The sequence below is a fragment of the Ornithodoros turicata genome, chromosome 8 (assembly GCF_037126465.1).
Source record: "Ornithodoros turicata isolate Travis chromosome 8, ASM3712646v1, whole genome shotgun sequence".
In the NCBI taxonomy this organism is placed as follows: Eukaryota; Metazoa; Arthropoda; class Arachnida; order Ixodida; family Argasidae; genus Ornithodoros; species Ornithodoros turicata.
This window is the reverse complement of record NC_088208.1, coordinates 39526648-39553890: the sequence shown is the minus strand read 5'-3', so window position 1 is coordinate 39553890 and position 27243 is coordinate 39526648. Positions and strand designations below refer to the sequence as shown.

The following is a 27243-nucleotide window of genomic DNA, read 5'->3' as shown; positions in this document are numbered from 1 at the left end:
GCGACACTTACGACTGTACAGACTAACCGCTACAACACTTACGACTCTACAGACTAACCGCTACAACACTTACAACTGTACAGACTAACCGCCACGACACTTACGGCTGTACAGACTGACCACTACGAGATTTACAGCTGTACAGACTAACCGTTACGAGACTTACGGCTGCACAGACTAACATTTGCATTTAAAGCGTTTCGTGTTCAAGTTTGGTTCTCCGATGGGACCTCGGCGATGTTTCGTTTCATGTGCTGATGACGATTCTCGCGTAGGCATCGAGACATTGAATTTATACTTTTGTTTCCTCAGGTTATGTGAAGCCGGTGCATTTTATCAATACAGAAACATGTCTCCTGGCTTTTGGTCCATTTTCGTTGTACTTATAGTATACACCCGGGTCGCTATAGCACCGAAGGCGGAGACATATACATTTCACTTCCTGGTGTTTAGCGGAGGCACTACAACCACTTGAATGACTGTCACGCTGATTTCTTTCTTCTATTTTTTCACGTATGCGTAGAGCTGAAGGAAAAACCTTCCATACCAATCTGCGTGTAAGTACTTCGTTCACAGCAACAAGCAATTTGGTCTTACAGGAAAGAAACTTTTCCTTTTCTTTCTGAAGCGCTTTTTTTTTTCTTTTTTTAGGGAGAGAGGCTCAACGCTTCGCAGATGGTTTGTTGCCCTCTTCTTGTTCGAAGTGCTGGTGGCAGTTCGGAGCGTGGAAAGGCCCTTTCGAAATGTGATGGTACAATATATTTTCGTGTCACGCTTTGCAAATGTTATTCTTACGCAGACGTGTTACATAAAACCAATATTACACAAAACAGGTCTAGCGCGCGCCGGGTCCAGCTATCGAGACACGTTCACCATATGCAGCCTTATGCAAGTTCTTTCGAAATTTACACGCAACGAGTCGCCCCGCCCTCTAGTTTACAAGGAAAAAAAAAAGGTGTTTATTTCTAAACTTTATTTCTTCTCAGGCTCACTTCGTCGACGAAAATCTGTTAACGGCAGGGTTCGATCCCACACCCCGTGATTACTGGTGTAGTGGACTAGTTTAACAGTTACTTGTAAACCCAGCACAACTAATTATACATTAATTAATACACGTTACAATATAATACAATAGAATACAATACATAATTATACATGTGACACGGAATGCTAACTATCTTTAATTTGCTAGTAAAATTGCGGTAAAATGGCTCGGGGCGATGTCTGGAGCGAAGTAATCCCCAATTTGTCAAGCAACAGTGATCTATATTCCCGTCTGGCTTGCTGCTCATGATGCCTATGTAGCAGACTCCTTTTGTTTTAGACCCACTGTTATGCGCATGCAATGTAGTTTCGCAGCCGTACTTGACGAGCAATGCGCAGTTGGTAGCGACTTCGACACAGTGTTGCCCGTCAGTTTGAATTTGAATTTTCTAAAAACCGACGACCGTAATCGGGACCAAAGTTGTGACGTAAGAGTGCTGATGAATCCAGGCTATTGAATAGATACATTTTCTGAGATTGCAGCTCCCCTGCTTTACTTACAGCCCCTTATTTAACGCGTGGAATTCAGCATTTTGCCTTTAGTTTAAACGCACTAACTGGAATTCCCTTGTCACAACCAAAGACGGAAAGTCGAGCGTGCCTGAACAGTTTTCCCGCGATTGCGGCAGGACGATTAATTGGTCGAAAACCAAAATTTCGACGGATACTTCGGACTCGTTGCGCAAACAGAGGAGCTCAGATTTTCGCAGAATCCACAACGGCGAAAGTTGGTTAGTCGCCAGACCCACACAGCTGCACGACTTTTTAACAAAGGAGAGCGTTACGACAGCGTCCTTTCTTTGCAGGTAACAAGCTACGATCTCGGTAACCTGTCACTTGGTCTGCTTAGAGTCTGCTCAGACAATCTGAAGAATTGGTGCCGTATCCGATTGTTTCGTGCAGAAAAAATGCGGTTGCGTAACCGACAAGTTAAATAATGAGTGGGCGAGTCGTATAACGTGAAATAAGCCTCTCGCAGAATTATGTGGAAACATGATACTAGACACATGTTGGAGGCAGTGGTGCAGGGGGTGCGAATTGCAGGGGTCCGGGTAAAGCTGTATTAAAGGTACTATAAAGCAGTCGAGGTGCAACCTCATGTTTTTGTGTGCCCTGAATTGTGTACGTCCTCAGGAGTAAAATGCCGCAAAATTTTCTCACATAGACGTTATAGCTCCCGAAAAAATGCAAATTTAAATCTACTGGCAACACTGTGGTGAAGCAGACCGACGAAACGCCAACTCCGCCAAGTACGGCGGCGAAAATGTCTCATGCGCACGACTCTGGGCCAAACAGAGCGACGTACGATAGCAGCGCCACGGTGCTGAAACAAGGCCCAGGTATAGACGTTTAGCTACTGAGTGCAAGATTCGGCTTTTGTTTATTTTATTTAACACAAATTACATTTTCTCAAAATGTAGAATTTGCAAATCCCAACAGGAAAGCCATCTGTTTATCGGTCTCCTTGTTTACAGGGTTGCTTGACAAATTGAGGACTTCTTCCCACCAGGCGTCGCCCCGACGTTCTTGACTGCGTTTTTATTTACCAATTAAAAATACTTAGAGTAAACTCCTGCGCATATTACTTGTTGTGCTGAACCTTTGAGTACAACACTCTCACGTCATGCTGATTGCATAGGTTCGACCTCGACTGCTTTATAGTACCTTTAATTCGTCGTTTCCCGTCTTGTTGCTTCTGCTCTGCGGAAAGGGTTTCCTACAACATACTGAATCTAGTAGTATATATAGTACTACATATCGGACACAGTATCCATCTCCAGTAGGCTGAAAGTCAAGTGTTGCGTACTGTACCTATACAGCACAGGATCTCGCAAATGGGTCGCATCAATGCTACCGGAACGTTGCGTTGCAGCGATGTTTCATGGCCACATTCATCGTTGTAGTAATATATTTGTTTCGATGTTTATGCTATGCTTCAAAGATGGCGGTGATGTTACTGAAGCAATGCTGAATATGTTACACTAATGTTGATGCAATGTTTTGTCAGCAGTGTCAATGTTATGCCGTAAGTGCATTTCTTCCGAAACGCTTAATCAGCAACGTAAATTCAACGTTGCTGCAATATCTTTCAATGTTATTGCTGTATTTCAGAGGATGCGTATAGAGCTAACAGTGTGAATATGTTGCCGAAGCAATGTTGCGTGTGCTACACTGACGAAATGTCGCAGCTACATTGCTCATGTGGTGTTTTGCAAGCAATTTTAATGCGATGCTGCAATAGCATTGCTCACAAAACACTGCATCAGCAACCTAATCGTAACGTTGCAGAGTTCCATTCAGGAAACGTCGCAGTTACAATGCTTAATAGAGATGTTACATCTAGGCAACATCCGAAACATTGCAGCAACATTGAAACAAACATGTTGCCGCAATGTTGCACTTTTTGCATGGCACACTACCGAGAGGCACTTCAGTGTTTCAGTAACACAATGTCTGCACTATCTTGTTCTATCTGTGATATCCCCCAATACATGATAAAATGAAATTTTCGGAAATTCCCGCGATCTTCGACCGTTATTTATCAGTTTGTTTTCCACGATGTGTTCAAAACAACTTCTTCATTAACATTACAACTTAATTCGGTTTAAGCGGGCTCAATTTTGCTTCGAAGTACCGCGACTGACCTCTTTCTTTCTTTCTATTACAAATCAGTTAATCGGTTTCATTTCTGTTAATGTGTCCCTCAGCGACACGGAGATACTGGTACAAAAACAATCTGCAGCACTACCATCGACAACGCCGATTGTGGAAGAGACCGAAAGTTCGGTCAAGGCGATAACGGATTGGAAATCACGGCGGAATGCCAAGCAGCCTGAAGTTCCGTTTTGCTGCTTGCACCCGATGAGAAGCTCAAAAACGTCCGATAACCACCGCGAGCGGAGATAAGGGCGATTAGTACACAAAAAAGAGAGAAAGCTCCTAGGGAAGGTCGCGAAAATATCCGACTGAATACTTTCGCTCGCGAAGGCTTTCCACCGCGTGTGTTGGAGGGCGACTCGCGGAATTTAGCCCGGTCCACATTCCAATCTCGCCTGGTGGAATGTGAAAGTTCACAGGCACGTTCTACAACATGAGAGAAACATATTACGAAACCATAAAGTAGGTGAAAATGTTACACCACTAACGAGGGAGGTAACACTAACAAGGAGTGCTCTATATGTTGTGTCGTCTGTGTTCCTCTCTTTTAGCGCTTTTATCGTCCAGGAATTGTACCAAAAGGCCCAAATGGATGTTTCACTAACAAGGGGTTGGGAGAATACGCGTATTATTGAAAAGGAAAGATCGGTGTACAAAAACACTAACATAAAAGAGTTGGAAACATTACAGAGCCAGAGAAAAGGAACCGTGTTATTCGATCAACTGGTTTCGACGTTCTGCAGACAACTTTCGGTTAGTTACCTCTCGGTCCTTACCAGTGTCATATATTACCCATGTTGCGCAATTATTCATGTTACGCCTTATCAACCATGCATGTACGCGCTTACAGCATAGCAGTAGTATTGTGCTGGCAACCAAGAGAGCCTGGCAAGATCGCGGAATAAAGAGTGGAGCGTGGACCTGTCGGTGCGATCGTTCTACTGCATGTGTCAAACTACATGAGAACCAGCATTCCTTCGACATTGCGGAGACGGAAGTATTTTCAGTTTTATTTTAAATCATTTTTCATTCCGCCTTTGCACCGCGAAGCAAGTGTAGCTATGATCGGTGCACAGACGAGGACGGGAGGACCTCGATATTCCCGGTTGCGAAATCCTCGATCTCGAAACAAGGAAAATCAAGGAGAATGCTCGGTCGCTTCGTAGGATGACATGCAGAGTTTAAAAACGCGACATCCCTATGTAAACTAGTCAAATTCGCGGGTTTTTCAATGTCTGTCCAAGTCATTTTAGCGAATGAAAGCCACATTTTAGTAGCCGTCAGGCTTAGCAAGGCGGACACGACGGACCAGCATATTGGTTAGTTCAATAATTAGGTTAGTACAAGTTTGGTGTCTGCATTGGCATGTCCAGGTTAGCCTAAGTTCGCCGTTGGTAGTTTCCCGCGCGCGACTGCGCATTTTAGAGTCGTCAGACGACGTTTATTTACGGCAGTTTATTTCGTAACGGGGATTTCGATCACTTTATTTCAAGGTACACGCGACGTGGACGCATACCGTACCATAAAGTTTGAAGCGTCACAACCGCTTTTTCCATCCTTTGGAACCCACTAAGGGGGAAAAAAAAAAACGTTACGGCCACGAAAAAGAAAACCGAGGCAAATAAGTTACGTGTGACATACTGCCTTGGAGACGGCACGACGAGAGCTCAAAGTGCGTCCTTCTCACGACGCACCTTTGTCTGAGCAAAGCATCGCGTGACAGAAAAGGAAGGCGACCTCCTTCACAGAGAGCATGATCCCATTGTCACGGCCGAGACGGTATCCCCGTTCTTTCTTTCACTATACAGTTGCTGTGAGATGCAGAATACTGATACTAATATTAACCTAATTAGCAGTGATGGCCAGTAGTAGACTACATGTAGATAAACTACTAGTTAAACTACTTGATTGTAGTTAAAAAGTAGTTATCAACTACTTGCAGAAATGTAGTGGCAACTACTAGTTAAACTACTATTTCGTGTAGTTAACTACAGTAGTTAGGTTACTGCAGGCGCCAACTACTTCCGATTTTGCCGCAAGCTATACTTGTTTGATGAGAACGGAGGTTCGTGCATGTGTACTAAATCCTCACTTTTTACCACTGCTTGTGATTCATATTTAGGTGTCCAAGAACACTAAAGAACGGGATTGGTGTTGATGGACAAGGTTAAGTAGTTATAGATGTAGTTAAAGAAGTAGTGTTAACTACCTCCACTCAAAAGTAGTTGAACTACTAGTTAAACTACTGCATTGCAAAGTAGTTAGCAGTTATAGTTAAACTACTGTAGAAATAGTTAGTGGCCATCACTGGTAATTAGTACTGAGTAACGACCGATGACCTGATGAGAAAGACACAGCTTTCAAGGTCCTCTACATATGGACGAAGAGGGAACAGGAAGCCGAGGTTAGTCTTCGTCTCGGGCCGACTTCAGGAGAACTGCACAGACATATCTGTCTAGGTAGTCATTCGGAAAATCCACGTGGAACGGTTAGACAGCTGCGGGGACCGATCTTGCAATCCGCTGGATGCATCAAGATCAAAAGGATTCCCGTAGACTGTGTAGGGAATGAGATTCTTGCCGTTACATATTGCCAGAACTGGACGAAGGGTCCAGATGGAGGAGGTCAACACCCTACAGTCGTGGGATCGTTCTTGGTTAGCAAACCGTCTCTTGCCTACACTAGGGAGTTAAAAAACTTTCCTTTCCTCCTCCCCCATGTAAATTTGCATGTGCAGCTGCGTCCGAGGCTCTCGTTCTCATGGTTTTAAGAGTGGATGTTCCATGGGGGCTCAGGAGAGCAACTCCTTTGGTCACCTGCGTCACAAGAGCCGCTGAGCTATTCATAAGCGGGCAGCCATAAAGACAACAACGGCCGACGATAAAGCTCTTACCATTAGGTCATAACAATAGGCGGTGGACATGAATGAGTCTCTTCTTTAGGACCATTCAAGGTGATAGCAAACAGCACGGGCAGCAACGAGACGTATCAAATCGAGAGATACCGCCGTCGTTGTTTGTTGTCTGGTTTACAATGCTGTGACGTTCATCCGCACGCGCACCCGTCGATAAAGTCCCCGCTTATAATAACAAGGTTGCGGGTTTTTGACGAGTGCTAAATCGTTGACACTACACCGACTTTATATATACGAGTAATATAATCAGTGCTAGGAAGATTATGCAAGCACTGCTGTGCAGGATAGCAACTACGTACATATTACCTCCACAGGTCAGCCTACTTTTAAGGGAGCACTGAAGTGGCCCCAAATATATATATATTTTTTTTCGTTTTTCGGTGCAGAGTGTTCTCCAACGAACAAAATGAGTTCCTGCGAAAGAACGATGAGCGCGGGTGACCTACAGAGCGAGCGCTCTGTTTCAGCACCACCTTTGAAAAATCCTCTTCGTGAAAAGATCGCGTCGCAGAACGAGAGGAGCTCGTGACGTATGCTACTCCCCTCACGTGACCAGTGACGTACAGCTCAAGCATGTATAAGCGGCGCGGCAGCTGCGAAGAAAAAAACAACGAAACGAGGCACGGAGTCTTCACGACGTCGAGAGCATCGTGTCGCCCCGTCCGCGGCAGCTTTCTCAGACTTTTTTCTTTTTTGTAACTTCGATTACACAGCTACAACGCACCGCAGATGGAAAATATTTTGCACGGTGACTCCCGGTGGGCAGCTTGACAGACGAGGCAGGATTTCGAGCGACGTTAAATGTCGCCTCATTGCTTCTTTAAAACTTTTAGACGCCCTATGAATTGCACGTCATTTCACCGCAAGAAGTTCGTCGGCTATCGAACTTAAAAGAGAACGAAAACGAAAACGTTGTTTGGGTGATAATGAAGATATAGAGTTTATTCGCTGACGTCATCCTTCCAGAGGGCACTAGCTTCGAATAGGGCGAAATCGCCGCCATGATGTATGTCCCTCGAAGTTTGGTTCTGGTTTTCGTTCACTGTTATGTGCCTTTTAGAAGACTACTAACGTTGAAAACGTGGAAATTACTGCGATTGTGGTGGAAATAATATATAAATGTACTGTGAATGCGAAATGGGTGAAAGTAGGCATGGACAGTCAACCTACGGACCTACATTATGGCGGCAAATCTGCTAGCGACAGTGGCGCTCTCCTGCGGATGACGTCATATAAATAAACTCGATTTGGAAATGGAATTGCAAAGAAAGTGCTACGTTACAAAGTGCTATCCATGCATTGGCACATCAGTTTTTGTCTACAAAGCACCACTGGCGCACTACACACATGTACGACATGGTACGCTATAACAGGCTTGGACAGCAAATGTGTTACAATTTTACACTGAGATAATGAGTTACATTGTGATCATGAAACTACCTAGAACCGGCCAGTTTCATTCAATGATATGTAGTTCATGATACTGCCAATGTTGCCAACTGAATACTGCCAACTTCATGGAGTACCACATCGCCTGTACCCAGGTTTTGGAAGGGTTGCTTTATCTAATAAATGCAGGGGAAGGAAATGTAAACAACGAGAATTAGCCGAGGCAGGCCTCAAATATGGACGACACAAACACGCAAGCCCCCAACGCCCAGAAATTGATGAATTCAAGTAACTCAGGGAAAAGGTGTAGATGCCACGAATCGAACAAGCTTCGATTGCCTGATTTACTTGAATTCATGAAGGAAATTGTCAGTACGACACTGACTACAAAAAAGAAAGTACACCTATGCTTATCACTTGCATTGCACTGACTTTTTTTGACACAAATGGTATCTTCCTGTAGCGTTTGAGCACTGCAAGGCACATAAGCACTACGAGGGAGGCAGAAACAATTGTAAGCTGTTTCTCTGGATAGATGGTGTTGGAGACAGGTACGGCAGCGACAATTGTTCTAACGTGAAATGGCGTGTGCATACATATTTGTTCACAAACTTTTCCAGTCTCTTTCACCGCTCATTAAGTATATCTGCCCCACACTTTACATTATTCGCCGGTGTAGATCATTTAAGACTGCCACAATATCCCACTTGCACTTGTTGCAGTCCATTGTTTGCGCGTCATTATTGTTCTGCATTTCATTTTGTATTGGCGTTCACCGGCATCATTTTTTCTTCACTGCACTTAACGACAATGGATGATCAATTATCTAATTTTTTTTTATGAACGTGTGGAAGGCACTACGGCAGTTCCAGATATTCTGCCAATTAAATTTGTTAAACATGTAGTTTTGTAGTCATTGCAGATTGCAGAATAAAAGGACATGCATTGTTTCTGGACGCGATGCAAATGCAACCTATTCACCGCACCCGATATGTGATGCAGAATCTGGAAAAGAGAGCATTGTCTTTGCAGAGAGCATAGAGCATTGCAAGAGAGCATTGCACTTTACATTTTATTCACCCAAAATTAGTCTTCCCTTTCTTTTCCATAATCCATATCAATGAAGCCATCATTTTTGATAATCCATCTGTGGGAACAGAGCGGAAGTTATTGACGGCCCCGAGCACTCTGAAATTCTGTATCATATTGTGTCGTCTGCAATGAATGAGTAGCAGATGCACATCAGGCCCACAAACAATGAAACGAAGTCCAAGGTTATTCCAGAATGCTCTAAAAATTGTAAACAATGTCATCCAAAAGGAAAGCATGTCTTCCCACGTATTAGTAAGCACAAAGGTGTTGTTCGTTAAGCTTTAAAACTGAACATCCTTACTGAATGTGACGAAGAAAGTGACACTTACAGATACCGCTAGTTTCAAGCAGAAGGTTTTCCCGCACAGGCGCAATAAAAAGCAACAGGATACAGAATCAGTGCAGCCTTATCACGGGGAACGAAGCCTTGAACAAAATTAACGCCGGAGGGTTGTAGGGGTAAAATTTCCCACCGAAGCCTGTCTGAAGATACACGGACACGGTATGTGCTCAAGTTCAAAAGAAAACTCGAATGCAGACGACAACAACACATGCACATGACGACTTGTCATCAGACAGTGACTTGAACCACAATTTGATCGTAACGATACGCCCAGTTTAGCAGACCGGTAATACGTCCAACGCACGTAATCCCGCAACGATTGCGTACATTCTAAATGCAGCTCTATTATTTGTAAACGCATCGTTTAGGAAATTGATTTGTATGCTCTCGCAATCATCATCGGGATGAAACCGGTCTCTGTATCGACAAGGAGTAGCCATCTCCCGAAGAACCAAGACCCGTTGCGTAACCGAAAAAAAATAGATGAGCCCTCGCAAATTCCACATTGAGTGGCAGCTCAGTTTCACATGGCTCATGTTTACAAAGCCTGTGAATCACGTATCTAGGCCTAAGTCACAGCCTTGGCAACCAAAGGCGGTCCCAACCATGGCTCCTTAACCTCACACAGTCCAAGAGCAAGGGTCACTCGTGTGCGTGTATTTGTACGGTGATACTGGATTTGTGAAGCTGTGATAGAAAACCAGAATGTCTTACCGTGTGGTTGATGCCCCACATGAACACACTGAGGAGCGGCTCATTTGCTCTGAAGAGCTTTGCCTTTTGGTGCTTAGGCTTGAAATGCTTCTTCTTAAGCCGGCTGCTGCCTTTTGTGGTAAGTATTCCCGACATACCGCTTCCTGAGAAGTTGCTCCACGCAGGAAAACAACAGCTAAGTCACGACAATCCGCAGCAAAACACCCAACACTACCGACACATCTTGCGAGATGCAACCTCCGTCGTATTCACTAATGGCTACTGCCAATAACATTTCCCATGCTGCATCGCATGCTCACGTGACAGGCATAATTTCAGACGCGGTTTCAGAGGTGGCGCTACAATACAAAGATAAAGTGGTTTCGGTTTTGTTCTTCGTGAGGGCGTCTTCAGAGTTTGTGCGTAACAATGCAGCTGGCGCTTCACTCGTGAACTTTTCGTCGGCCCGCTTGCAAGGTTTTTATGAAAAAGGATAATGGATACAAAACTGTCTGCAAATGTCGTCTCCATGTGTTGTTTCGCCGTTCGTTTCAACTTGTGATGCAGTTATTGAACTGCCGTGTGTCTGCCGTGGTCTGCCCCTTTTGGTGCCCACGCTCAAGCTTCGTTCTTCATAGATGCAATTAAGACCTTTACAAAATGGAGCAATATACTAAACTATGTTGACAGAGTAAACAAGGAGGAATTACGAGCGTCAGGGTTGCCTTTAATCTTGTCATTCTAGCAATGATAAGTAAATAGTAATGTTGAATGTCTTGAGTGCGCTCCGAAAAGATTCAGTATTCTTCGGGGAGAGCAACAACTTCTTTTATGATGGTGATTAGAATGTTTCATCGTGTGAGTGTTTCAGGCAACATTCTGTCCAATTTTTCGCGGTGAGTTGGTGAACAAATAACGGTGAGTTTCACACTGAGGACCGAAGTCGTACACTGTGTACCAAACGAAGTAATTCTGTCACAGCTAGAAGAGCGCATGTGACCATATGATCTGGAGTCCTGAGGTGTTGGTAGCGTTGACAATAGAGGACAATGAAGATGACGAAGAAGCATTCGCACGCTTTGGAAGCATTCTTGGCAGCACCGTTAGGGATGCAACGGTACGATTAATTGAGATTATGTCCGACGATGCTGCCGTGTTCCGCGGTCCGTCCTACGGAAAGGTTACGGTGCTTGTGGTGGCCCTCGGCGTCACCTTAGTAATGGGCACGGCCATTACGGCTATAGTGGCTCTTCTTACGGTCATATGGGACATGAGTACCAGGAAGCAACTCAAGGATCTAGAACCTGTAGGACGCAACGCAGGTGAGATGCAAAGCAATGCATTGGACCAATGCCTCGGGAAACTCCAAGCATACAAAGTAACAATGATCATCTCCCGATAACTGTGATTACCGAGAGCTACTGTGGTGTAGACGGAGGCAACCTTTGCTGCCTTGCTAAAACACACGTCTTCGAAGGAGTTCTTGTAAACGTATACCGGCCTCAGTAGACCGCGTCCGCTTACTGAAGATTGCGCGTTCGAACACCGCTGAGGATGTCCGCGACTTGGTGTCCTGGTACATGTCGTCCTCCGAAAAAAGACGAATTATGGATGCTGCGCTGAGATTTAGAGCAGGAACCATCAGGTGGGCAGGGTTAGTCCGCGGACGATCGATTGTCTTATGATCATATAGTTGTCTTATGAACTTTACAATGTTGTAGTCCATATATTGAACGCATAAATACGTGTTTTCTGAGCACGCTGCTTTGCTAAAGATCTGTAAGTTGCGGGGCTCGTTGGCAAGGCCTCCGCGGACCCCTTAACCGCGCGCGCGGTTTCGCACTTGTAGAATTTACATTGGCCACTTTTTGTGACGTTAGTTGTCTTAATGATTCTGAGACCCTTGGGTCGTAATTGGTGGAGGAGTCGCAAACATCGAAGGTTGCGCTACTGATTTTCTGAGTCTATGTTCAAGGACACGCTATGCAGTTTCAGCCTCGTAAACGGTCGGAAAGACTTAAAAGGTGTGCTTTCCAGAGCTCGGAGACAGAGCGCGCCGCCATGCGCGAGCGCCGTTTCTACACATTATAATTGTGGGGAATGAAGGAGAGAAGGAATGTGCCTCTTTCGCGGTGCCACACTTTGGGGGATCGTATCGGCTTGGCATAGAACTTTGCATGGCATATGCGGGAGAAAAAAACATTATCAACGCGATGCCTGCAAAAAGCGCAAAATAATATCGATTTTGCACTGTGCCCCTTTTTTTCTTGAATATTGTTATGGACGCACACACATATTGAGATGATTGTTTCACAACCCCTTTAATGACTATCTTACAAATGTCTCTTCACTCATGTTATGCCATCAAATTTTACCACTTTTAAGCACTTTTAGCATTTTTGCACTTTTAAGATGCTACATATATGAAATCGTCCACAGTGATGAGGCATCCCTATACATCCTAACGACTGCGCCGCGCTTTCTCTTTCAGACATGTCAGACCTACTTTCGAACCACACCACCCGGATAGCACCGCATCCTGGCCAACCATCAACCACCAGAAGAACCATGAAACCGTTGAAGAAAAGACCGTTCCCAACGCCGACGTCGAGAAAAAGGGACGGAGTACGGAGAAAATACGTCACGAAAGCCACCGTCACAACAGCGCAAGATCACCTCGGTAGCACGCTGAAAAACGGCAAGCGAATACCGGATTGGGTGTTCTTTAAAACACGGAACCATAAGTCTACCGGACGTCAAAGCCACATCGCCGCGACGACAAAACACCATGCTGTGCGCACGGTAGTGAAGTACTACACCAGATGGAGAACTCGTAAGCCTACCGAACATCAAGGCGACATCACCACGACGACAAAGCATCGCGCAGTACGTACGGTAGTGAAGTACTACACCAGATGGAGAACTCGTAAGCCTAACGGAAGTACTGGAGATCGAAAGAACGGCGACAGTGGCGCCACTTACAGAACAAGCCATCGAGAGAGAGGCGGCGAGTTTATGCGAACCACACCGGGAATCATGTGGAAGTTTTCCACGCGTCGCGTTACAAAGCAAAGGGGTTTAAGCCTAACCACGTTTCCGTCAACAATGAAACCGAAACTGACAACGCGACATGAAACTGCCATGACACAAGCGACAAGGAAAGGTCCTAGATGGAAATTCTACACGCGCCTCGTCACTAGGAAGCCGGTTGTTCGTACAGATACAGCATCCACGACTAGGAAACCGAAACCGAAACCATTCAAGGAGAACAGAACTAGCGTGACAAGGATTGGAAGAACACGGGTGGTATACTGCACACGACGGAAAAGAAACACTGTTCCATTTCGTACGCGCATCGCGTACTACACTAGGAAGATACGTAAAAGTCATCCAACGGTGTCCGAGACGACAGAAAGTGTTGGCGGGACAAGAGGACCTGCTTACAAAGGCTCCAATAATGGCCATTTTCGAACACGCATAGTACACTACACAAGAAAGGTCAGGAAAGGAAAATCGACTACATCCACGGGTGAAAGGACAAAAGGTCGTACAGGTAAAATAACGAAGCTTGGTCATGTTCCAACACATTACACGAAAGGGACTAGGGAAGACAATGAAAGAGTGACCACAACTGGAACGACGAAAGGTCCCGTCAACAAAACATCTAGGGTTGGACATTTTCGGACACGTATAGTGTACTACACCAGAAGGATCAAGAGAAGCAGCGCAACTACGCCAATGTCTAGCACGACGAAAGATCTAGCCGGCAAAACAGCAAAGGCCGGCCATTATCGGACACGAATCGTGTTCTTAACGAGAAGGATCAACAGACGCAGAACAACTCCGCACACGACCGAAACAACAAAAGGCCCTTCCGACAAAACGGCTAAGGCTGGCCATTTTCTGACGCGCATAGTCTATTACACGAAAAGAATAAGGAAAAGTCGTCCGACTGCGCCGATGGTCAAGACGACGGAAGGTCCTGCTCGCGAGTCAACTAAAGCACACAATGTCGTGACACGGATATTATACTACACGAAAGGAATCGGAAAACGCAGTGCAACAACGCCTGTGACCAAAAGAACAAAAGGTCTGAAGAACAAAACTAGTAAAGGTGGCAACATTTCGAGGCGCGCACCTTATTATACTAGGAGGAACAAGAAACGGGTAAAGACTACGGCTATGAACAGAAGAATAGTTTCGAAAGAAAAAACTCACGATGTTCATATTCGGAAAAGCACCACTCACTACATAGAAACTACGAAAGAAACGAGAATACAGCATACGACATCGGTGAAGCTACACGAAATGTCGGATACGAATTGTCCGTCCACAATGCCCAGGACAAAAACGGTGCAGACACCATCGTCGATAACGGACTCTCCAACGTTGCACACATCTGTCGCTGGAGACAACGAAGAGGTGTCGGCTCTCGCAAGTACCAATCAACCAATCACATCAATACCGCTGACAACTCAAGGTGAGACTGTTGCGCAGACGAGCCAACACTCCGGAACTGGTGTCTCACAGTGGACGGAATTCTGGGACCACGGTGGTCGTGCCACGTTCACAGAAGGGCAGCAAGCGTCGTCGTCGTCGTACACTGAGGCAGTGGCCGCGACGCCCTTCACGAAGTCTACAGAGGACAAGAGGGACTCTGGACGAGTCGTTGTAGAAGTGCGTGTTGTGAGGGGTTCGAAAAAGTCCACGTTTCCCACAGCGGAAGGTTTCACTAGCGGCGCTGGGGATAGTACGGTTGATCGAAGAACGGAAAGCGGGATTGGTCCGCACGGTTTTGATGATTCAACTATGAGGATTACGAAGTATAACGAGACGGGTGAAGCCTGGTGCTGTCCTGACAAATTAAACTAATGTGTATTGAATTTTCAACAGTCTTCCGCCAATATTATATTTCCGATGCCGAATAAATACATTCTGTTGCGCTCACACTTATTGAGGACTGTTGTACGCTCGACAGAAATGTCATTCCTAATGATTCAAAAGTCGCTCAAAGGGGCATAGGGCACTATTCAAAGGTCACATAAAGTTACAAAACTCGCAAAGATTAGGCGGAATATTGCGCGAAAGTACAATTTTAGCAGTCTAAGTCAATGACAAGGGAGGAGGTCCAAGTTTTTGGTGTCTTGCTTGGTAAGGGGTTTCTTAATTCTGAGGAACACCCCGTCTATGTGTCTGCTGTACTAAATTTATTTGATGAAGTCCTAAAAGAGTTCTTTGGAGTGCGAAAATTTGTTGGAAATCCGGAAGAAATGAAACACCCGTATAGGGGCGTCCAATTTCGACCAGTAAGGGTTCTTTTCCGCACCTTGGTCTTTTCCGGTGTAATGAATGATGTAGCATTGTCTGTAATAACCATCCCGTGCTCATCTTAATCATGCCTATTTAATCTGTGGTGTTTAGTGCATCACAGCTAGCTTTGCGTCTCAATAAACAAGCGTACAAAAGCGCATGAGGCACTTCGCCACTGTAATACGAACAAATTATATCGATAATATCAAGCTCCAATTGTCAGCTGCCCTTTGCTGTGCTCCACACCTTCTGTAACTACAGTGACGCGCGATTTTGGAAAATATCACTTTCGCCCTACAGCTGCGCAAAGTCGCAATAACCACCCATGTAAAGACACCTTCTTCCCAGCACAATATTTGAAACGAAAAGGTTAAACTGTGTCGCTATAATAAATGTGATGAGAACGTCTGCACGCAAACAGGCACATTGGTGGTGGTTTCTGCTACTTGACTGACTCGATACGTCAAACTTGGGGGGGAAATGTCAACTAAGGCTATGCGGTGTCTGCTCGTGGGGTTTTTCATCGTGCTCTATGTTCTACATGATAGCTCAGGTAATGAAGAAGTTGCATCTTCCCTTACATCCCCGGAAGTGATGGAGCTGCCCGAAGAACTCGGCAAAGAGAGATCACAATTTGAAGATGAAATTCAGCCATATTTCAGCCAATACCAGGACCTTGAGAAAGTAAGTACACCCCTAAGAAACCCTCTCCCCCCCCCCGCCCCCCACACCCCGCCCAACGCGATCGCTGCATCGCAACGCCACTACTCGTAGTTGACGAGACTCTCGAGCACACGCCCGCGTCAAGCGAGCTCCGACGTTAGAGGAGCGAAAGCTATGGTCGTTCCCATTGGTTCTCGTATGCACGTGACCTGTCCCGCGCTGTCTCACTGGCGTAGGCGCCAGCAGTGATGTCAGAGCCGGGGATGGATTTCGATACTGGCGGTGCCCATATTCTACGTCACCTGTTACTCTCCAGTTGCACCCCCTGTCTGTTACCCCATTTGTTGTAAAACTTGAAATGCATACAGGGTCGCATGGATGCAAATAAAACGATTTTCTATGTATCCGTCATAACTTGGGGCCAAGTGTCACAACACCTTTAGCTGCTTTTCTATCATTTTAGGCATTACATTTTTCCCCCCCGATGTTTTTTTCATGTCCGAGTGTCCTAGCTCAGCAGTGTGTTGCCCAGTTACTGTGGGATCAATGGCCATTCCTTAACTTCTTCGTGTGGCGCTGTTCGAATAAATTATGGACGTATCTGCACTTTTCAGACATTTAAAAAAGAAGGAAGTGACGATGCAACATTTTTCTTGTATCAACATTCCCATGACCTTACGGGAGGTAGCGCCATCCCACGGTGTGCATTCATGAAGTACGCCGGTGAAAACAACTTCAAGATGGGCACCTCTAATGGCTGGGCAAGGTACGGGAGATTTTATAACTAAATCGAAAATTGCTAGACCTTCTAGAGCCTTCGACGTTCTTGGCACGAAGTTCCAGGAGTGGGTCGCATCCGATACCAGTTCCGTAGAAGGAACAGAGGGCTTTGATGGGTGCGCAGTCATACGTCTTCCATAGCGCCGCAGGCGTTAGAGGTATTGGCTCTTTGTGTTCGTTGTACACAAATGTTATAGCGTTTATTTCGGCTTCAACTACGGTGAGAAGAGTCTGCTTCTCTACGAAATCTATTACGCTTTTTGAGAGGGTCTTGTTAATAGCTGACTTCACAGACCGCACTTACCGCTCATAGAAGCCGCCCTACCATGGGACTCGTTCAGCAATAAAAACCGCTCTTGCGGAAGAATAGTTTTGAATCGCGGATCCCTTAATATGCTCCCAATGGCTCAAAGTTATCTTTACCTGCGCAGTCACTAGAGCTGTACACTTCGAGCTCTGTGAAGATATGTCCGCCATCAAGTTTTTGCGGGCATTCCGTAGGATTACAGCTCGACGGCGGATCTGCCAAACGGTATATATCGATAATGCGAAGACGTTCAAGCGCGTGGCAAAAGAACTTGGAGCCATTTGGAGCGTATTAAGAGATCGACTGATTCAAGACTCTTCTTCTGCAACAGCGATTCAATGAAATTTTATCGCTGAACGAGTGCCATGCTGGGGCGGCTTCTATGAGCGGTTAGTACGGTCGGTGAAGTCAGCTATTAGGAATGCCTTCTCCGGACTTATATATAGGTCCTATATATATAGGAAAGCCGTTCTGGACCTATATGACATTTGTGTATAACGAACACACAGAGCCCATACCTCTAACGTCGGCGGCCACGTTAACTAGAAGACGTCTAACTCTGTGGGGCTCCCGAACTACAAGATTTTAGCGACTGCCTCATTTGTAGTCCTTTGTACCCTTTGCGCCACAATTTGGAGGGTAGCTGCAGCGCTGGCCATATAGGACCGCTTACTACTCCTTTTTTTATCCCCTGTTAGCGCCGCGAAGCAATTGTGACTATGAGCTACGCGCAGACGTAGACGGATGGAGAGAGGACAGCAGGGAAAACCTCAAACAGCGCAGATGGTGGTAGGACTTGAACCCACCACAACCTATTCTTCAGCAGGACCTCGGCGGCCACAAACGAGTGGATGGTTTTACCCGCTCGGCCATATGCCGCTGGATATTGCTCCTTCCCTTGTTCTTTCTATATGTAATTGTTATATTGCCTTGTAGACAATCTTACTTTATAATTTTCGAACCTTTGGAAAGTAATGAAAAGTCACAAGACTTGGCCCAGAACAACGGCCGGAAGTGATTTAACACATTAACGTGAACAGTCTGCTCCCAACGTCAACAGTCTAGACAACTGACTTTCCGCGTGATTTGTTCTTTCATGTAGTCACACGAAATCTATACAGAGGAGTACATTATAAGCAGTTCTGCGACGTATAACTTACGCCTTTCTGATGTGTGAGACACATAAGAAAGTTCACGTGTCATTTTCGCGTATACTGTTTCTATAGAGTTGTATTAATAAAATAATATATACGTAACTAATTAATAATTACTTTAATAAATAAACAAGTTAAGATTCACCAGTTTTGCTCCGTAATTCAATTGGAAACGAAACTATGGACGATACGGAATAATCCCGCAATAATTTTACAGCATGCACCTCTCACTGAAAAGTTCTCATGATTATGTAACGAAAAATATCATGCAAGTTTCGTACAAGAAGAACGGCAATAGACGTCGTGGAAAGGAAAATATGAAATGTAAGTCCTCTATATGCCTTCGCATTTGCCAAGTACTGCTTCCAAAGGATACTTTATTGATCTCGATATATGGTTAACATGCTGTAAAACAATGCTTACATTAATGTACGTTAAAAAATGACGCATTATTACTCGTGCTAACAGATTCCGGGAACGCTGTGTCGTTTCAGTCAATTACACAGCTCTGTTCACAGATGGTGTGACGTGCATCATTTTAAGAGCGCAGCATCTCGGTGGAAGTAAGTTATCCCCTCTCATTCTTTTACATTGTAGTGCGACTATTGACGTTTCCAACATAGCGTGTCGTGCCGAAGGAACGCCACCGCGTCAAGGCAGTTGGTGGAAGGCCGCACAGCGTACGTGTCCACTGCGGAGGAACCACAATAACGATTATTTTTATTTCGTGTTAGCGCCGCGAAGCAACTGTGGCTATGAGCCGCGTACATATGTGGACAGATGGAGAGAGGGCAGCAGGAAGGAGTGGGGGGACAGGGGTGGTTATAGTATGCGTCCTGGGCCGACTTCAGGGGGAACTGTGCCGATATTCGTCTGGAAAGTCTTCAAAAAACCCAAGGAAAAACCTTAGACAGCACATATCCGGTGACAGGATTCGAACCCACCACCTCCCAGGCTTCAGCATGACCTTGGCTACCGCGAACGAGCGGGAACTCGCTTGCCCATGCCGCTGCTGGTTCAACAACCAGTATAATAGTCCAGGATTCCGTTCACCGAATGAATGTGTATAGGTTTGCGCTTTAAGATGCAGACGCAGTGTTAGCCTAACATGTGAACAGAAGGTGAGAATGCGAAACAAAATTCCATTAAATGCTCCTGAATATAGCGGGAGCAGCTCTCCAACGCTGGAGCTGTGGCCTACGAAGCGATGCGAGCTCCTGGGGATGAGATACCAAGCTTGGCGGACAGACAACAATATATTTGTAAGAGAGCGCGTATACACGCACCTACAGCAATACCATATTCTTATGACATGTGTCTTGCAATGACCTCTGACCTTGACTTTATAGCGTTTTGCCCGCATCTTCACCCATACATGCTTTATATTTCGTCCCCATGTGGCTCACATCGCCATAGATGTCACACTCGCACGTTGCACAGAAGTGTGGTTTCATTTCCACTTTATGTGTTACGATGTGCGTGGTAGTAAAGCGTACTGTCTGCTTCGAATGCTCAGATACCAACTCACTCCATTATGCGGTTCCAGTGCTACACAGATTACTTCTAGGCAACCAGGCCACGCGCTCCCGCGCTACGGTCAAGGGTGGCGACGCCTGTACGTCTATAGAACGTTTATCTATCGCGTGCTGTACAGTACTGCTTTCACTTGACATTTTGCGGTAAAATTATTCTTCAATCGAACGGTCTCATGGCTAGTGTACAGGCTAGTGTGCGCTAGTGTATTTCATATTGACCTCTCGGAACCTCTTAAGCTCATAAGCGTCATATTTGCAGGTTGTGAATTATGGATGAGAGACAATGCGGTTCGCAAACTAGAACCATGTTGTGAATACATCTATGACAAGTGGTGCGACGGAAAAGCTGAAGTCATCAACAAATGCCAAGCTCGGGGAACAGAATGGTTACAAGATATCATGGCTATCCCGTGGCTGGTGACAGCGAAACTTTCTCGTCCTCCTTCCGCCAATTCCTTGCCGATCTCTTCGTCCTCCTGAAGAGAAGGCGCACAAAGCACAAGATGACCAGCATTGAAAAAGCTAGAGTTTCAGTTGTGCGTGTCTGGTCGTCAGTATGATTCCTCAGACTGAACGTATTAAAGCCTCACTAAAGAGCTTCGTTCGTACAACGAAAAATATAATTTCATAACAGAGTGAGGAGGTTAGCTCCGGTGAAACGTTTTAGCTCGCTCGCTGTGTCCTATCCTCTATAACGCGGCCTCCGCCGCTACATGTTCGCCAGTTTTAAGTTTCGAGCAAAAAGCCCCATATGAGCGACAGCTTAGCTTGGTGCTTCTCTATTGTGGGTCGAGGTACTAAGATATTGATTACATCGAAAGGTTTCCTGAGTGCTTAGGATGTGCAAAAGCTGTCTATAGTATATAGTACCCTTCTACGAATCGTAGGCTATAAGACAGGGTTTACGTAAGACTGTGCAACAGGGCGGTTTATGAGGCCTCTGAAGTGACGGTGGTACAACAATGTAGGAGTTATTCAAGCTAATCAGACACCCTACACGTCGGCAAGCCGAACCGTGTAAGGACCTGGGCACAAGCAGTTGGACGTGCAGAGCCCGATGGATGCCTGCAGAAGTACAACAAGCGCGCTTTGTAGCCCAGGTATGTCATTTTTGTAACCATCCTCATGCGGTCGCGTGTAGCAAAATCAACATCCTGTGCTGGCCAGTGACGTAGCCAGAGGCGGGGGGGTTCGGGGTTCAACCCCCGTTCCTGAAATCGTACTTCAGGTAGTGCATTTGGGAGAGGGAAACTACGAGGAAATTCTCATCCCCCTGTATAGTCCCCATAGAACCCCTCCCGGACTATTTCGTGACAATACGCCACTGCTGCTGGTCCCACGTCATAGGTAACATCATTTTGAGTTCATGTAACTTCGTCGGCGCCTTCCGACATTTGTCGACCAGATGACTGTATTTCGCTGCTGTTAATTACTTATACGGTGCTTCTTACTCGACATACGCATACGGTAGCTTATTCTAAGGCCAAGTGCGTCGGATCGGCTAAGTTAAAGTGTCGGTGATGCCAGATTTATAGACCTACTAGCTTTTACTGCCATAATGCTGCATAAACTTTATTACGGTTGAAAGACGTTACAAAACGACGCACAGAAACCGCAATCCCGCTGTTTACAAATGGGGTCGCCGATCATGGGCGCTGCCATTTACGTTGTCACATGAACGTTGACGTTTGCAATTACATCTGACGAAAAGATGTCAAGAATGCAGTGCGTTCTTCTTGTACGACAACTCCTCTCACAAACTGCTCCTATACATGTGAGAGCTTGTCTTCAAACTTACTCGTACGCGCCTCTGGTGAAATGGCCCAGTTCGACACCAACCCTATCATACATCCTTGTGCTACATACATTACTGTGCTACGTACGAAGCACAATAATTCTTGGTCACATATATATTGGTGAAAGTAGAAAACATAATTGCGTACATCAGTTATTTTTATTGGGATTTCGACTTTGCTCTCCACGTGTTTGGATACGGGGTGGGGACATCTTGAAATGCGTAATACGTAACAGGTGCAGTACCTGCTTTCTCAAAAAACGGTGTGCACTCTGAACGGTTATAAACTCGGAAATTTGTGTTTCCGCACTCTTTCGCGAAGATGAACTTGCAGCAGAACAACTTCTTCTCATCGGCGAGATGATTCTCGCTGACCCACATTTCGCAGTCTGAAAAACACAAATGCATCAGAGTCAGGAGAGCATCTCTCATTACGTTGTTTACACGCTCTATTTGCAGATGTTAAGACAACAGTTCGTGGCTTTACGTCACGAGACAGCCATGATTGACAGCTATGTCCACCGTCCACCCGAGAATTCTAAAATCTCAACACACTGCATTCGGTGCTTAGTACACCTCGCAGAGGACGACATGTTTTATCATACCACGCTGTTGTCCTCGACTGGGTTCGATATACGGCGACAGCCCTGACTATAGGTGGACATGGTATCAACAGATCCACTGCCAAAGCAAGAGTTTGTACCGAAACCGAAGTTCAAGACAAATGCCACATCAGATACAGCGAGTTCCACGCAAACGGTAGCACGTACCATGTTGACGTGTTGAATGGCGGAAGATTGCACAGTCGTGGTAATCAGTAAACAGTAGCTCCAGTCTAGGCTTCTCGTCGTCTGGAATGCCTAACATATTCCACCAAGGGTTAATGGTGCCCTAGGAAGGCCCATGACAACAACTAACATCTGAATTAAATGAGAGCGGTACACCTAGTACAATCAGTACTGACAATAATAGTTGACACATTACAATCGAAAAGAGAGAGAGAGAGAAGATGGCGAAAATACTTGCGGCTCGTAGCAGACGACTACGAGAACAGACGACGATACACTTGTCCTGCTCCTCTCCCGAAGGCATTGCATAATTGGGGGTAGATTTACACGTAAGGTGAGCCCACCTACTACACTTGTGTAGCTAGATTCTACATGTGCGAAGGGTAGGACTGCGGCTAATTTCAAAGACAACCTGGAGTTCTTCAACGTCCTCCGGAAATCTCTGACGCACGCTGCTGGAAGCTATGTCTACCTACCCCCATTTCGATCGTCCTCCTTGATCACGGACATTGCATATGAGAAGCTCACGTGCTGGGGTTCGCCACTGGCTGTGTTTTTGATGTTACGAGAAACTTTACGATAATGATGTGTCACGAAGAAAGTCGAGCGTACAGAAGCTGCGCACACTGCTGGTGCAACCGCGCATACAAAATGATGGGCAGCAAACAGATGAGAGAAAAGCACAACTGACCTACCATTAAAATATCGCTAAAAGGTAGAACAAAATATTTTGTTTCAGAGGAGCTTTAATTGACTTTCTTTTTTTTTACTTTTTCTCTCATAACGGCACCTGCAATCACGACTTCCTGCTGTAGCCGCAGACCCGATCAAGCGCAGCCGCTACCTTAACTTGCCTGCGAACCGGTATCCCTAAGGATGATACGCCTTCCAGGTCTGCCTCTGTCAGAGATCGGAACAGTTATTTTATGCGGTTCGGTTCGGGTTCAGGTTCAGACATATTGGTTCGGTTCGGGTTCAGCTCCGCAGGAGCGCAAAATATCGGTTTTAACCGGTTCAGGAAAGTGAATCTTGAGCAGATTCTCATGGGTTAAAAGCAAGCACATCCTTACGATTCTCAAATAACACAAATGTACTTTTGTTGTTGTTGTTGATGTAACAGCAGTGGTTGACAGCAACACTGCGTGTAACAGATCGTGCAACGTAACGGCAGCCATATTGTACTCTATATGTTCACTCATCGTACACACCCTACTGCTCAGGGACTGACCGTTATTTTCACAGCCCAAAATGAAAAGTTGGGATTGCTGGACAACAAAAATCGTGTACAAAGAGTCCTTCAATCGCCAAAAGGAAGACATCAAAACAAACTAACACAACTGAATGCACACAATAGCTGCTAGGAGGAAGTACCTCGCGCAGTTTTGTGTTGCTCACTTTCGGTTTCGAATTTGTTGGGCAACGCGGCTCAATCCGCTGCGTAAATCGTAGTTCCGATCTCTCAACGGTGCTACGTCTGAACCGTTTCGCGAACCAGTAACCGCCTAAATTCATTTCGGTTGAGTTCCGGTTCGGCTCGACGCTAGAAAGAAATATTCTGAATCGGGGTTCCGTTCCGGTTCAGCGAAAAATACGGGCTCTTAGCGGTTTTCGGTTCGGGTTCACTTTCGGTTCCGATCCCTGGTCTCTGTAGTAGCAGGTTACGATTGTGACACATTATTACGCGAATGCGCCCAATAACAGAACGGGATCTTACGTGTTTTGTTCTTCACCTTCACAAGACCACTCGAACTTTCAGAACCGCGGGCCACATCATCGTTAACGGATATTAAAGAATGAGGCTTGTTGTTTCGCCCGTTTTTCTTCTCTGGCACCTTAAAATACGCTGTATGTCCCACTCTGCGACATGAATAAAAGAAAATGAAGCACATGTGCGCCAAGAACGAACTACGGGGTGTGTGCAAATAACTGGGAGTTCTACCGATAAAAAGGCTATGAGTTGAATTTATCAAGCGTGTCAAAACGGGCTAATGTTGGTAAGGCTGCGTGATGGAGGGATCAAGCAAGAACAAAGAAAGCTTGTCTGATGTGCTGGTCTTTGTTTTGCTTTCTCCCTTATGAACGATGCGAAACATGTCTGCAAATGCCACTTACGTTTATCTGCACACACCGTGTATGCCTATGATTTTTTTTTTGTTGCGTAGTACAACTTACACCGTGCCATATCTCGGATGTTTGTACTGAAACCTAATATTCGCCCGGCGATCATTGCCCGCCGTTTTCACTGCGTCGAAGAAGCCACGAACACATGTATAGTTAAAAAACATGTAACTCTGGTCCAGGGTGCGTTGCAGGAGATACACAGTGATATTACTTGAAATGAGCTGAAAACAGAAGACACACGAAATTATGAAAAGTTCGGCACTTTTCCTAATATTACTGAAAATCGTCATGAGTACAGTTTCGCATGTAGTCTAGCGAACAAATAAACGAACACGGAGCCTATTGAGAAACGTTCGGCCACAGGCGCAGCGCTTGGAGCCTCGACGACAGAAGGCGTTTTTGCCGCAACATATATAGAGCCTCGAGTTATAAATAGACGACCCTCTGTTTACAAACATGTGACGTCACGAGAAGACTGGTTCGAGGTTACATTTTGCTGTGGTGGGCAACAAGCGGGCAGAACGTGTCGACTGATAAAGATAATAGTGCAGACCAGCATGCTTTGCGCTGTTGCGTTACATAATCGACGTACGGGCTCAGGTCGTCCATATCCATTGTCCAGCATTGCATCCATGACGGAAGGAAGGAAAGACCCTTACCTTCAGTATGTCTCGATGCTTATCGAGCTTGTGCTGATCTCCATCGCGCCCATTATCACCTTCAGATGCGAAAGCCGAGGCAGCGATGTAACAGACCACGAGCGCGGGAAACAGAAATCGCATGGCTGTAACAGTTCTAATTGTAGCTCGCGGCTTCCAAGTGTAATCCTAATCTTTCAAATGTAAAGCTTTCTGGTGTGGAACGATACCTCTTAAGATTTACAAACACAAAAAAAGCGCCGCGTAATGGAAAGTTATTGAGTGCAACGACTCGCATCAAATCCGAAAATCAATCTTCAAGTAAAGCTTTTGTTGAGGCGTTGACAGTGATCGCTGAAATGTGCTCGAAGACGCATGGCTTTAACGTTGTGTTGTAAGTCAGAGCTGGTTTACAGACTTGCGGTCTTTAAATGAAGGTTTAAATTAAGTCCAAGTGGTGCAGAAATAGAGCATGTCGTACGGAGGTAAAGGACACAGTGAGAGTTCTGAAGTTACCCAATTGCATCTTGCTGTGAAGGGATAAAGTAATAATAACCCTCAAGTAACGAAAGTTATAAAACTTAAGTGTACCTCTTTTAATACCGCTGTCTTTCGAGTAGTTTTATCACCACGTGATTTGTAAAGAGTGTCGTACCAACGCAGCAACCCGGTAGAGGACAGTGGCAACTTTGTGGAAGGGTACAAGTTGCTCAGACACACCGTCTTCCGCGAGGTACGTTAAATGGGGTGTGCGGTGCGTGGGGATTTGGGCGCATGTTAAAGAACCCTCAGGTGCGCAAAATTAATCCACAGACCCTACCACTGTGGCGTCGCTCGTGATCACAGTTGTCTCACGACGTGAAGCCCCAAATTATTATTATTATTATTATTATTATTATTATCTCAAAAAGTATTACACATTCTAGAGCAGTATAACACGAATATAATATATATAATACTATAATATAAATAACATGAATAAGGAAAATAAAGTATTGAATTGAATGGAATATATGAAATATTTCAATTTCGTCTATTATAAATTTAGGATACACAATAAAAATACTCAAAAGTATTACGGTAGTTGTATTATAATACTATTATGTGAATGTTTAGTTCATCAAATAATATTTGATGGGGAAAACTGAAGAAAAAAAAAAGCTACAGCTAGCTTGACTAGTTCCCAGTTCCCAAACACTTGACATGCAAGAAAAAGGAATTGACCCGAGCATACATAAGCATACAAGCAAGAGTAATACAGTAGTAGTTACAGTCACAGAGTTACAGTAATTGTATTATAATACAAAGTGTTGCTATTACTGCCCACCACCTATTTCAACAGAACGCTGTATCATCTCCAAGAATCGGGAACAATGCACGCAGACGTCAGCGTACTACGCATGCGCTGTTCCTCGTCCAGGACGTAACCCATGCGCAGGTGGAAAATGTAAACGAAGAGACGGCGCGAACATCTGTCTGTTTTCTAAATTAACTCCAAGAAGCGAGGATAAGGAAAGGTGTGGGCGCCATATGTTACATCAGCACTCCTGGGCCCTTTAAATTTAAGAATTGAGCATCGAACTCACACGCTACCTAGAAAGTTGCAAAACGTGAAAGTTCAGAAACACAGCTGCCGTGCAGCACCAACAAGCAAAGTTACTGTAAGTGAATCGCAAAATGCCAAGTATCGAGGGCGTTTTCTTTTTCCTTTTTTGTTGTCCTTTACAGGTTTGTTATCAAAAAGCAATGACAGCAGCACCACGGGGAAACATCCCATGTCATCATCACTTCTCCTTTATTTACTATGTTGTTGTTATTGTCATTTCTGCAATTGAGTTTATACGGCCAGGCGAGCATCATTTCGATGACAGTATGCAACCGCAATATGACAATTAATTAAAATTCACTAATAAAAATCGTTCCTCAGGAAATCTTGAGCTAAAGCGAGATAGCCGAATGGGAGACAATCCTTATTGAAGGTCATTCAATATCTCAAAAATCCAGAATCCAGTGCGTGTC

The 27243-nt window shown here is 45.2% G+C and overlaps 4 protein-coding genes across 5 annotated transcripts in view; 2 read left to right on the top strand and 2 right to left on the bottom strand.

Annotated features, from left to right (window-relative positions):
• Window positions 1-10426, bottom strand: part of LOC135367304 (phosphatidylinositol 5-phosphate 4-kinase type-2 alpha-like) — a 38517-nt gene extending 28091 nt beyond the window's left edge. For both annotated transcript variants that reach the window (XM_064600508.1, XM_064600509.1), the window contains exon 1: window positions 10155-10426. In XM_064600508.1, coding sequence (XP_064456578.1) covers window positions 10155-10289 — 135 coding nt within the window. In that variant the 5' untranslated portion in view covers window positions 10290-10426. The remainder of the gene's footprint in view (window positions 1-10154) is intronic.
• Window positions 10427-11203: 777 nt separating this feature from the next.
• LOC135367302 (mucin-2-like) lies at window positions 11204-15076 on the top strand. Its single transcript, XM_064600505.1, has 2 exons — window positions 11204-11455; window positions 12625-15076. The coding sequence occupies exons 1-2, from the start codon at window positions 11269-11271 to the stop codon at window positions 15003-15005; spliced, it is 2568 nt and encodes an 855-aa protein (XP_064456575.1). The 5' UTR covers window positions 11204-11268; the 3' UTR covers window positions 15006-15076.
• A 752-nt stretch (window positions 15077-15828) lies between these two features.
• Window positions 15829-20478, top strand: LOC135366275 (uncharacterized). The gene is made up of 5 exons (XM_064598950.1): window positions 15829-16127; window positions 16721-16872; window positions 18565-18671; window positions 18842-18910; window positions 20142-20478. The coding sequence occupies exons 1-5, from the start codon at window positions 15924-15926 to the stop codon at window positions 20360-20362; spliced, it is 753 nt and encodes a 250-aa protein (XP_064455020.1). The 5' UTR covers window positions 15829-15923; the 3' UTR covers window positions 20363-20478.
• Window positions 20479-21735: 1257 nt separating this feature from the next.
• LOC135366274 (uncharacterized) lies at window positions 21736-25469 on the bottom strand. Its single transcript, XM_064598948.1, has 5 exons — window positions 25246-25469; window positions 24638-24807; window positions 24180-24322; window positions 22448-22537; window positions 21736-22066 (listed from the first exon to the last, which is right to left on the bottom strand). Exons 1-5 carry the CDS (start codon window positions 25366-25368, stop codon window positions 21837-21839), a joined length of 756 nt encoding a protein of 251 aa, XP_064455018.1. The 5' UTR covers window positions 25369-25469; the 3' UTR covers window positions 21736-21836.
• Window positions 25470-27243: the final 1774 nt, after the last annotated feature.

What these genes read in the sequence shown, in the direction of transcription:
- LOC135367302 (XM_064600505.1), top strand. Translation starts at nt 11,269, where the DNA reads ATGTCCGACGATGCTGCCGTGTTCCGCGGTCCGTCCTACGGAAAGGTT. An exon ending in ACCTGTAGGACGCAACGCAG is followed by an intron (nt 11,456 to 12,624) that starts GTGAGATGCAAA and finishes TTTCTCTTTCAG; the next exon opens with ACATGTCAGACCTACTTTCG.
- LOC135366275 (XM_064598950.1), top strand. Translation starts at nt 15,924, where the DNA reads ATGTCAACTAAGGCTATGCGGTGTCTGCTCGTGGGGTTTTTCATCGTG. An exon ending in ACCTCTAATGGCTGGGCAAG is followed by an intron (nt 16,873 to 18,564) that starts GTACGGGAGATT and finishes ATAATTTTACAG; the next exon opens with CATGCACCTCTCACTGAAAA. An exon ending in AGCGCAGCATCTCGGTGGAA is followed by an intron (nt 18,911 to 20,141) that starts GTAAGTTATCCC and finishes TCATATTTGCAG; the next exon opens with GTTGTGAATTATGGATGAGA.
- LOC135366274 (XM_064598948.1), bottom strand. Translation starts at nt 25,368, where the DNA reads ATGCGATTTCTGTTTCCCGCGCTCGTGGTCTGTTACATCGCTGCCTCG. An exon ending in AGCATCGAGACATACTGAAG is followed by an intron (nt 24,808 to 25,245) that starts GTAAGGGTCTTT and finishes TTCTGTTTTCAG; the next exon opens with CTCATTTCAAGTAATATCAC. An exon ending in CCATTCAACACGTCAACATG is followed by an intron (nt 22,067 to 22,447) that starts GTACGTGCTACC and finishes TGTGTTTTTCAG; the next exon opens with ACTGCGAAATGTGGGTCAGC.